Here is a 12,216-nt window from a genome sequence, read left to right on the forward strand (position 1 = left end):
TTCTATACCCAGAGCTTTCGTATGGGGCTAAAATCCTGGGTGGGGGTGGGAGGAAGTAATCAGGGATGATCAACGTTATTATTAAAGAACTTAGCATGCTTGCTTTGTTTTGAAAAAAATGATCAAGTGCTTAACCATCTCTGAGGGATACTTTGCATTTTTAGAAAAGAGACCCTGCCTTCGTTTATTTATAGGAGCCTTAAACGCTATGGCCCAGAGGAACATGATATGGGCCTTGAAGATTTAAATCACCTGCTGTAATCAAGGAAACCCAGGTTCTACTGAAGAGGTCTGTGGGTTCTATTTTACCTTGAGGGGAGAGGATAAATAGCAGGCTGTCAGAGGCAACTTAACAGCCTAGTCACAGCCTTCACCGGGTGAGTATCTTTGCTTCCTCTTCCTCGCTTATATTCCTGACCTTGTCCAAAAAAATAAATTAGTTAAAGATTCTCTATGCCAAACCAATCTTGTTTTCTGCCACCTCTAGCACATACTCCCCGATCATGGGGAGCACAGTTTCTGTCTCCTGGGAGTGTGCTATGTTTATTTCTGCCTTCACTTATATATGCTTTTCCTATTGCTGAGCCAAATCCTATTCAAGCTTCAGGGTCTTGCTCAACAGTCCTAAGGCCGGTCCTTCCTAAATTCCTACAGCCCTGGGTCTGCACTCATGGACTTTACATCCAAATCAGGTTCTGCCTCCATTTATCCAGTTTTACTCATTCTCACAGAACCCCAGCTGACTTAAAACTCAGTATGCAGCCATGGGTACCCTGCACTCCTGACTTTCCCACCTTCATCTCCTAAATGCTGGGACTACAGTGTGTACCATCCTGACCAGCTTACGTTCTACCTTTAAATGCCCATTTCATCTTCCCTTCCCACCTTCGGTGAAAAATTGCCAGCGGCTGCCAACACCAGGCTATTGAAGCTGGTATGAGGCAAAACCCACACTGCAGGCCCAGACTGTGATTAACGCAGCTCAGTACAGCGAGCTGAGCCTTAAGACTTAGTGGCTAAGAGCCCAGAGTCTAGACTCAGGTAGCTTGACTTTCTATCCCTACTCTACCATTTGCCAGCTGATCCAGTTTGTGTACCTTTAAGTATGACTATGTTGATAATTTCTGTCTCATGGGGCTATTATATTAAGTTGATTGGTATATGTAAAGTGATAACCTCGGTGTTTGCTGCATATCTGATATTTCAATGTTCTTACATGTATTACCTCAAGCAATATTAACAATGCTACTGAGACCTATAAGCCTTGTAACTTAGGCTATCCTCATTGAGTTTGTTTTCCTAATCTATTAAATGATGAGAATCGTTTATACAACTTTTGGAAGTGATTAAATGACTTGGTACATGTGTGTGTTTAGCTGAGGGCCTAGTATATTGTATTAAATACACCAAAAATAAATTAAGATTTTAATTTTTGAAGGTGTACTGACCTTGTCCTATCACTTTCTGTGGAATTCTATATTAGGCTCCCCATAAAGAAAAGGGGCAGGTGGGCGTTGGTGGCACATGCCTTTAATCCCAGCACTCGGGAGGCAGAGGCAGATGGAGCTCTGAGTTCGAGGCCAGCCTGGTCTACAGAGTGAGTACCAGGACAGCCTCCAAAACAATACAAAGAAACCCTGTCTTGAAAAACCAAAAGAAGGGGGGCAGGCTGAAAGATGGGGCTTATTGTGGCAATAATAATTGAAAAGATTATATCTACTTCAGTTCCTTCTGTGAACTTGGAGAACCCGTCTAAAAATATTTAATTACCCCAAAACACAGCCTAGCAATGGTGGCAGTAGCCTAGTAACCTAGTAACTATCAACCAGAATCCCCTGAGGAACTCTTAAAGCCACAGTCTGCCAGCCTGCACTCTTAAGATTCTGAGCCAGTGTTCTGGGATGGCCCTGAAGGATCTGTCACTTTAAAACTCCCACATGCAACCAGACTGAGAATCTTCTCTAAGGCCTCACTATGACATCAAAACTTTCCAAGCTTCTGAGAAACACAGAACCTATGGTGGGAGGAGAGGACCTGAACGGAGAGCTTGGACAGCAAGCTGATTTCCTTTGCTAAGTGGAGGGTGCTGTGCTTTCTGTCTTCTCAAACCTTTCATTGACCCGTCCCTTGGGACTGAGGGACAGTGCCTGGAGGATAAGGTAGCTCTCACCTTCCTTATGCCAGGTTAAGAATGAAGGTAGCTTTGAGGAGTCTGATATGTTCAATCAAATGGCCTCTATCACAGTTGTGGCCTCTTCTCTTTTTTAACATTTTTTAGTTTCCCAAGACAAGGTTTCTCAGTATAGCCTTGGCTGTCCTGGAACTCAGAGATCTGCTTGTTTCTGCCTCCCAAGTGCTGGGATTAAAGGCCTGTGTACCCCCACTGCCCAGCTCCGTTATCTTTCTTTAATCTAAAGATAGTCATATATGATAATGGATTTTATTAGCTTTAATTTCCCAGAAAATCAATTAACTTTAAGTATCTCTGGCTCAAATATAATCATTAATAAGCAATGAAGGCATAAAGAATCACTCTGGCTTGTGTTCCCAAAAACTACCTGGGTCTAAATCCCAAGATTTAATCACCAAAATGCCATCAGGAAAATCTGACATTTAAACAGTCTACCTCTATGCCCTTTGTCTATGCTCTAGGCATGGTGCAAACCAAATAGAAATGGGCTATTCTAGGCACTTTTCTATCCCGATTGCTTATGCCACTCTGCCTTGATTTTTTTCTGTCACACAAACACCACCACCACCACCACACTATGCATCAGTGTGTTGCAGAAATCTCAGCTATAGCTGTTGCCTGGAAACTTGGAAGTCCTTGAAATGAATGTCTGCTTGAATAGCTAAAGGCTAAAGCCATAGGGGAGAGTGGGCCTCCTATTGGCAGTAAAATGTAGCAGCTTTGAGATGGTTTATTTTTAGCTTAATTCTAGGAGTCTTTATATGCTAATATCCACAAGTTTAGAGATTTCAGGCTAGCATTCTCAGGTCAATGTAAGTGGCCTAAACTCAGACATTATTATATTGTGGTTCTTCTGATTCCTTCTCAGTGCTTATGCTGAGTTATCTGACAATTAGTAGCTCAGTTTTAGAAAAGTTGGAAGGAGGGGAGAACACTTAATGAACCAGTTCCCCGAGTCATGCTTTAGTGTATAAATGTTGAATTTCATCATGGTCAGATATTTCAAGGGATTCCTGCCTGTTTAATATTCTATTTGAGAAGTAAGCACTCTATTTAAAGCAACCTATGAGTGTGTATAATGTTAAATTTTGGCTTCCCAAAATGGTCTATCCAGCTAAACTATTGCTTTTGGGTGCTGGGATCTGAACTCCAGGCTTCATGATTGAGCAGACACCAGTCTTAACTGCTGAGCCGTCTCTCCAGCCCCAATACCACATTGCTTTTAAGAATAGAAAACGGGCCTACATCAAAACAACCTGATCTTAAGTAGTAATCTTTTCTTTTCCAACCTACGATTCTTGTCTTTTAGGACTAATGGAGTTAGAAGCCATAGAACTGTGTCCTTATGACCCAAACCACAGGATACCAGCCAGCAGGTTACAATACCATCTGGCATCATGCAAAAAGGTAAGTTTCCCCAATAATAGCTGTGAATTACAAGAGAGAAAAATTTTTCTGAATATAAAGATCTTTGGTTTTGCTTTTTGCTTCTACTCACTAGAAACTAGTCATTCTTAAAGTTGAAACATAATATATCATCAGCATTTTCAGAAATGGGTGGAGAATAGAAATAGGCAAAACCTAACAAGAATTTTTCCTTCTAGAAAAATCCAAAGATAGCTAAAAAGATGGCTAACTGCAAATATAATGCTTGTCATGTGGTCCCAATCAAAAGGCTTAAGGAACATGAGGCCAACTGTGTCAACAGAACTGCAGTTGATGATGGTAAGCTTTTCACTTGAGAACTGGTAGGTGATGCCAAATTCAATGGCTTCCTACATCCCCATATCTTAGAAGCCTTAGCTAAACAGAGCAGATAAAAAATTTTAATTGCCTATTCTACTTCAATACCTTCTCTTCTACTTTGTTTCAGAGCCACTTGATCTTCAAAAGATTACTCACCCAAGTTCTGAAGGAGATGAAAGCTTCTCCAATGCTGGCAATCAGATTAATGACCCTGATGTCTGGAATGTGGGTGAGCAAGGGTGAACTGAACACAGCTGTGAGCAGAAGTGCTCTTTAGAGCTAGCACACAGTAAACAGTCCTCAATAATAAACCTTTATGCTTATCTCACAAAAACCCTTCCCTAAGCCAGGCAGTGGTGTTGCATGCCTTTAATCCCAGCACTTGGAAGTCAGAGGCAGGTGGATCTCTGTGAATTCGAGGCTAGCCTGGTCTACAGAGTGAGTTCCAGAACAGCCAGGGCTACACAGAGAAATTCCTATATCTAAACAAATAAATAACACCTCACCAGCTTCAGTTCAAACTAGGTTTGTCTATTAAAGGAATCTGTTTCTTGAAACACATCTTTTAAATGTTTATCTATAAAAAGCTGCCTCATAACCAAACTTAATAATTGTATATAGAAAAGGGCTGTAGATCAGCACTTGCCTAGTATTCATGAGGTCTAGGTTCTATCCCCAGCACTGTAAAGCAATAAAAATAATCCAGAGTATGTTAGAATAATGCTTCTTCCTATAATATAAACTCTAAATTATGTTAATGTCATAATTTAAAATCTCAGATCAAGTATTGTGCTAACTAGTTTTATGTCGCCTTGACACAAGCTAGAATTATCTAAGAGGAGGGAACCCCAACTGAGAAAAATGCCTCCAAAGATCAGGGTATAGGGAACCCTGTATGGCATTTTCTTAATTAGCGATTGATGTTGGAGGATCTAGCCATTGTAGATGGTACCACTCCTGTGCAGGTAGTTCTGTGTTCTATAAGAAAGCAGGATGAAGGTCAGGCAGTAGGTAGCACGTGCTTTTAATCCCAGCATTTAGGAGGCAGAGGCAGGTGAATCCCTGGAGGTTCATGGCCAGCCTGGTGTACAAAGTGAGTTCCAGGACAGCCAGGATCACACAGAGAGACCTGTCTTGAAAGAAAAAGAGACAGAGAGAGAGGAAAGAGAGAGAGAGGAGACAGAGAGAACAGGCTGAGCAAGCCAGCAAGCAACACTCCTTCATGGCCTCTGCTTTAGTCCCTGTCTCCAGGACTCACTGGTACCTGGAAGTGTAAGTGATGTAAACCCTTTCCTCTCCAAGTTGCTTTTGCTCATTGTCACAGTAATAAAAACCCTAAGACAGAATTTAGTGACTAATAACCTGAAGATACAAACTTGTATTATATTGTGGCTATCAGCCTTCCACATTTAGCTCCCAAAGATGACACAAAAGGAGAATGGAAAGGTACAAGTGCCTTTGACTACCTAGTGTGAGAAGATACTCACCATCACATTTCCCTGGCAAAAGCAGTCACATAAGGACACCTAAATGTAAGGGGGTGTCCACATGGCCCCTGGCAATGCAGCGCCTTCCCAGAAACGGCTACAGGAGACACTGAGAAGAGCTCTACTACCAGCAATCTGAAAATGCTCAGAATTTGTTTCTTCCCCACTTTTCACTTTCTAGATTACACGAGTCATTCTCCTTCATTTGTTCTTGAGACTTTTGCTCCAAAAATGCTGGTTTGTGAAAGGTAAGATAGACTATGTGTTATCACCATCATTCAAGGAAATAAATTTGACTCTTTTTGTTTTCGTTTTTTCGAGACAGGGTTTCTCTATTGTTTTGGAGGCTGTCCTGGAACTCTCTCTGTAGACCAGGCTGGCCTCGAACTCAGAGATCTGCCTGCCTCTGCCTCCAGAGTGCTGGGATTAAAGGTGTGAGCCTCCAATGCCTGGCTAAATTTGACTCTTTTTACAATAAATTTTTATTAAAAACTTTACATACTAATCCCCCACAGTCCCCCCATCCCACCCTCCACCCACTCCCCAGGGAGGGTTTGACTTTTTTAAATGTTTGTTTCGAATGGCCAGGATATTTGTGGACAGGTCAGAGGACCACCCGTTGTCACCAGTTTTCTCCATCCACCCCATGGATTCTGGGTTTTAACCCAGGTTGTAAGGCTTGGCAATATGTGCTTTTGCCCACTCAGCCATCTTACCAGTCCTAAAGATGGACATTTAAAGGGAAGATGGCCATTACACCATAGGCTCAAAATGCCTGAGCTTTAGTCACTAACTTTAAAGATTTGTGGTCAGGGCTGTGGGGTGGCTCAGTTGGTTAATGCTTGTTACACAAACATGAGGGCCTGAATTTAGCTCCCAGGCCCACATAAAATAGTCAGGTATGGTGGTATGCACCTGTAGTCAGAGCACTGAGGAATCGGGCAAGAGGGTCCCTGAAACTTGCTATCCAGATAGTCTAATCAAATCGGTAAGCTCCAGGATCAGTAGGAGATCTCATATCAAATAAGTAAAAAAGATGTAAGTCTAGTGAGATGTTCGAGTGGGTTAAAGGTACTTATTGCCAAGCCTGGCAGCCTGCATTCAATCCATAAGGCCCATATGGTAGATGAACTACTCCCATAAATTGTCCTCTAACCTATACACACACACACACACACACACACACACACACACACACACACACACACACACTGGCTCATCAGTTAAGAGTCCTTGATGATCTTCTAGAGGACCCAGGTTTGATTCCCAGCATCTACCGAAGATCACAGCCATCTGTAACAGTTCCAGGAATCAAACTTCCGGCCTCCATGGGCATGAAGCGTACATGTGGTACACAGACAAAACACACATATACCATAAAATTACATTTTTTAAATGAGGTAGGAAACAGTTGAAGAAACATCTAACACTGGCCTCAAGCACATAGGCACACACACAAAATGTGTGTGGCTCTGGGGACTTTCCTTCTCAATAGTTACCTTGGGACGATATTCCATCAAGGCCTTGTATATACAACATAATTCTGTAAAGAATAAAAGGCCAACTTCTCGGACTTAAGGGGACCATCTATATACAAATAGCTCAGGATCCCTAGCCAAACAAGCCTGTAGAGCACATTCAAGGGTTTTGGGGGCCAGTGATGGTATCACCTAGCACATGAGAATCGAAGGCATAAAGGAACCATATGAAACAAAAGACTGAAATCAGATGATTCCTACCATAACCCTGAGTAATATCAGTCATGATAGATAATGTTATTCTGGTTACCTGGAACTGGATATATCAGCTCACTCCCTGTTCCTGCTTCCTATTAATGTTCTTCTTGGGGTTCTCTCCTACAGTGACTCAAGAGACCTAAAAGAGGCTGTGGCTGAAAAACATCCTAATAGCTACAAGTCTTGGGGAAGAGGTAAAGTAACCTTTGTCAGATTAACATCAAAGTTTTAACATTGGGACCTAAACGTTCAAAGATTCTTTGACAAACCTTTCCTAAAAACAAAACAACCCCCCCCCAAAAAAAACCTAAAGCTATTGGATGTGGTGGTGCACACCTTTAATCCCTGAACTCGGAAAGCAGAGGCAGGCAGATCCCTGAGTTCAAGTCTACCCTTGTCTACATAATGAGTTCCAGGCCAGCCAGGACTACAAAATAAGACCCCATCTCAAAAAATAATTTATTAAAATATTGGTCTGCGGATTTAGCTCATAGTGCTCCTGCCTCAAATGCACTTGTTCCTGAGTTCAATGCCCAGAAAAAAATTTAATGTAATTCTGTTCCCTCAAATCACAATAGGATACAGGGAAAGTCCTAGGGGCTTCAGAGCAGATATTGGAGAAAAGGCTGTGAAAGGCTGTTTTTAAACGCTTCTGGCACACCTCAAGCTGCGAAAATTACACTACTTCAATCTTTTTCTTTCTCCCTACAGGTCAGAAAAACTGATGGAGACTTTGCAAATTAAAACGCCAGAAAACAGATGTTTTTAACCTTAGGAAAATCTCCGCTTTTAAACAACTGTCATCTTAACATGTTTTTATTTAAATAAAGAATATTTTCCTTTGACAAACTTACTTACTTTCTTATTCCCATATCCTCATGTGTCAGTCACCTGAAGACTACAGAGCTCATTTGCCTATTTCTATTATTAGAATGGGGAATTACTGTCAGTCTGTGGGTTATGAAACTATTCCACCATTAGATTATTCATTCCCCAAGTTTTTCCTCATTTACTGTCACAAACTGTGACCCTCCAACAACCCTTCTTCAATCTGCTATACAAATCATCCATGCTTTTAAAGGCTATAGTTTATGACAAGCTGAGTTTGGAACATAGCTCTAAATCTACCTTCCTAACTGTCAGCCCAATTTGTTCCCATCTTATTACACCATACTTTTCACTCTGTTCATTTTTAAATGTCCTGTTCTGGCTTTGTCTACGTCCAACTCTTTTGCCACACTAAAACCTTTCCTGCCTCCTTTAGTGGTTTCTAACATAGCAGTTAAATATAGACAATTTTTCTTTTCTACCATGTCATGACTCAAAAGTCAGAATTGTGTATTTCTTTGTATTTCCCACACAACCAGCCTGGCACTGTATTTATCCAAATGCTGGATACTTTATACTGAGACAAAGCCTCACTGTAACCCAGGTTGGCAAGCCAACATCAACTTTAAACCTGTGTTTTTTAGTATTTTATTACCCTCTCATATAATACATCCCCACCATAGCCTTCCCTCCCTCCACTCCTCCCAGTCCTGACTCCACCCCATCTCCTCCAGATCCATTGCTCCTCCATTCCCCATCAGAAAGAAACAGGCTTCCCAGTGATATCAACAGAACACTGCATAACAAGTTTCAGTAAGACAAGGCACAAATCCTCACATCAAGGCTGGATCAGGCAACCCAGTAGGGAAAGGGTGCCAAGAGCAGGCAACAGAGTCAGGGACAGCCCCCTCCCACTGTTAGGAGTCACACAAACACCCTAAGACAAATTACCATAGCATGTACGCAGAGGACTTGGAACAGACCAAAGCAGGCTTCATGATTGCGGCTTCAGTCTCCCCGAATCCCATGAGGCCTGCTTAGTTGATTCTGTTGTGGCCTGTGTTCCCCTGGTGTCCTTGACTCCTCTAGCTCAATCCTTCCCCCCTCCTCCACAGGGTTCCACATAATATTTGGGTGTGGGTCTCTGCATCTGCTCTCATCAGCTGCCAGAGGAAGTCTTTCTGATGACAACTGGGCTAGGTACCAACCTATAAATATAGCAGAATATGCTAGGAATCATTACGTTGATTTTTTTGTCAATTATGTTTGGCTCTACCCTAAATCACTGAGCCATTCAGCTAAGTTGTATCTCTTTATTGAATTTACTGATCCTTTTTAAGTAATGGAGTTTGCTTTTGGTTGTTTCAGTTTTGTTTTTCTAGTTGAGTAATCCAGACCTAGGTAGACTTATAGTTAAAAATATGTGACTGGAAGACCCAAGAGCCTGAGAGCAGGAGAACCAGCCTTGCTCCGAGGGGATGGGGAGATGAGTAGGATTGGGATGTATGTTGTAAAATCCACAAAGGCTCAAAAAGTTAAAAATGTGTGTGTACGTGCACATATCAGAGTAGTAGTGGTACTTGCCTTTAATCCTAGCACTTAGGAGTCGAGGCAGGTAGATCTCTGTAAATTTGAGGTCAGCCCAGTCTATAAAGTGAGTTTTAGATAGCCAAGAGGGTGCTTGTGTCAAAGCCTGCCCCAGAAAAAATGTTATCATAGTCAAATGCATATTTGACTGTATTTACTGCCTAGAGTTTTTTTCAAACGATCTTTTTCTCCAATTCTGGCAAAACCAGAATGAAACTGAACCAGCTGTTTGATATCCCAATGTCCTCCTACATATATCACGCAAAGGAGACCTACTGATATTCTCGCTTGAATTAATATTAACATTCTTGTTTGATTTTGAGATTTTCTCAATACATAGTCCAGGCCGGCCTCAAACTCAAAAGTCTCCTGTCTCAACTTCCTGAGTACCACAATTACAGATGTTTACCACTTTGTTTTTTGTTACCCAAGTTTACCTTGAACTCTTGAACTGAAGTGAGACTCCTCACTTCCAAGTAACCTGGCACTACAGATGTTTCCAGCTGTACTCAGTTTGCTTTCATTTCCTAAGAAATTACACATTTCATTGTGTTGTGGTTTGGGGTTTGTTTTTATTTTTGTTTTCTTAGGGTTTCTCTGTGTAGCCCTGGCTATTCTGAAGCTAGCTCTGTAGATCAGGATGGCCTCAAACTCAAAGAGATCTGCCTGCCTCTCTACCTCCTCAATGCTGGGATTAAAGGCTTTTGCCACCACACACCCAGCTGGTTTTTTTTTTTGTTTGTTTGTTTGTTTGTTTTGTTTTTTGTTTTTTATGAGACAGGGTTTCTCTGTATTGTTTTGGAGGCTGTCGACCAGCCCGGCCTCAAACTCACAGATCCGCCTGCCTCTGCCTCTACCTCTGCCTCCCAAGTGCTGGGATTAAAGGTGTGCGCCACCACTGCCCAGCTTATTTTTGTTTTTTAAGACAGGGTCTAGATGGAGACTGGTATATTGTGTAGTTGGTAAAGTCTTTCCACACAAGCATAAAGATCTGAGTTCACATCACCAACACCCACACAGAAATCTAGGCATGGTTGTATATACCTGTAATCCTAGCACTGGAGACAAGATCCCTGAATCCCAGCAGCCACCTTGTATTGTCAGCAAGATCCAGGTTCAGTGAAAGACACTGTTGAAAAATAAGGTGATGTGGCTCAGCTTGCAAGGGCTCTTGCTACCCAGCTTGACAACCTAAATTCCATCCCTGGAACCTACATAGGAGACAACAAACTCCTTCAGGTTGTCCTCTAACCTCAAGCACTGTAGCATGCATGTAACACAGAAAACACACACACACACATACACACACAAACGAATGTCTGTTCCTTTTAAGGGACCAACAAGATGGCCTAGTGGGTAAAGGTGCTTGCTGCTAAGGCTTACTACCTGAGTTCAATCACCAGGACCCATATGGTAAGACAGACCTGACTCCTGCAAGTATTTGTGTAACATCCATCCAGGTACCATGGCATGCACACACCCATATAGAAACACACAATAAATAAGAAAATAAATGTAACCTACAAGTTAAATAAGTAGAGAACGATAAAGACACCTGACATTAGCCTCTAGCCTCCACATTCATCCCTACACACATGTGCATATGCATGAATGTGTACACATGCATATACCACAGATACACACACACACAGTCTCATCTAGCTCAGACTAGACTCAATGACCTTCAACTGCTAATCCTCTTGTCTCCACCTTTCTAGTGCTGGAATTGAAGGCATACGTCTATTGTGGAATGTCACTTTAATTAGGCAAAGATGTGTTACATTTGTTTATACTTTGGAGTATTACTCTAACTATGTAAAGGTGTGTTACATTTCTTTACGCTGCATTTGCTTAATTATGAAAAGATGTGTTGTATTTGTTTCACCATGCCTGCCTAAGACATCCGGATGGCCAATATCTAGTCAGAGAGAGGGATAGGCAGGGCTGGTGGGAAGAAAGACTAAATAGGAGAAATCTAGGCTCAAGTAGAAGAAGAGAAAGAAGAGAGGAGAGAATAAGGGAGAGAGAGAGGAGACACCCTGGGCTAGTCAGGCATCTGCCACACAGACAGACACTAGAAGCAGTGAAAGTAAGACAGACAGAAAGTAAGAAAGGTAAAATAAATAAATAAATAAAGAGAAACGGGTTAATTTAAGTTAAAAGATCTAGCCAGAAATGAGCCTAAGCCAAGCCAAGCATTCATAACTAATATTAAGTCTCCATGTCATGATTTTGGAGCTGGTTGGCAGCCTAAAAGAAAAAACCTGGTTTATAACCCACCACACCTGGCTCCACCGTTTCTAGCTCTAAAAATACACGTTGACTTTCTTGTTTTGTTTTGTTGTTTTCAAGACAGGGTTTCTCTGTGTATCCCTGGCTGTCCTGTAATTCACTCTGTAGACCAGGCTGGCTTTGATCTCAGAGATCTACCTGCCTCTGCCTCGTGGGATTAAAGGTGTGAGCCACCGTATGGCTATTTTTTAGCTTTTAACATAACATTTGATCAAAGCTTTAGTAAAACCCAAACAAACTTATGGAGGTGAGGAGTAATTATTCTGGAAAAAAGTAGTAAATTTTAAATTCCTGTTTACTTATTTTGTGTGTACAAGTGTTTTGCCTGCATGTGCATGTGCATGACCTA

At 41.7% G+C, this 12,216-nt stretch overlaps 2 protein-coding genes across 4 annotated transcripts in view; one reads left to right on the forward strand and one right to left on the reverse strand.

The window, feature by feature from the left end:
• Positions 1-12,216, reverse strand: part of Nckap1l (NCK associated protein 1 like) — a 120,511-nt gene that overhangs the window by 48,205 nt on the left and 60,090 nt on the right. The gene's annotated exons all lie outside the window — the stretch shown is intronic.
• Positions 251-8,005, forward strand: LOC101830310 (gametocyte-specific factor 1-like). 2 transcript variants are annotated; one of them, XM_005067356.4, is made up of 7 exons: positions 251-377; positions 3,501-3,598; positions 3,796-3,916; positions 4,065-4,166; positions 5,606-5,672; positions 7,287-7,354; positions 7,872-8,005. In XM_005067356.4, exons 2-7 carry the CDS (start codon positions 3,506-3,508, stop codon positions 7,883-7,885), a joined length of 465 nt encoding a protein of 154 aa, XP_005067413.1. In that variant the 5' UTR covers positions 251-377; positions 3,501-3,505; the 3' UTR covers positions 7,886-8,005. The 2 variants fall into 2 exon arrangements, with proteins under 2 accessions (XP_005067413.1, XP_040609635.1); XM_040753701.1 differs by lacking the exon at positions 251-377 and adding an exon at positions 2,009-2,159.

The sequence above is a fragment of the Mesocricetus auratus genome, unplaced genomic scaffold (genome assembly GCF_017639785.1).
Source record: "Mesocricetus auratus isolate SY011 unplaced genomic scaffold, BCM_Maur_2.0 Super-Scaffold_100010, whole genome shotgun sequence".
NCBI classification, from domain to species: domain Eukaryota; kingdom Metazoa; phylum Chordata; class Mammalia; order Rodentia; family Cricetidae; genus Mesocricetus; species Mesocricetus auratus.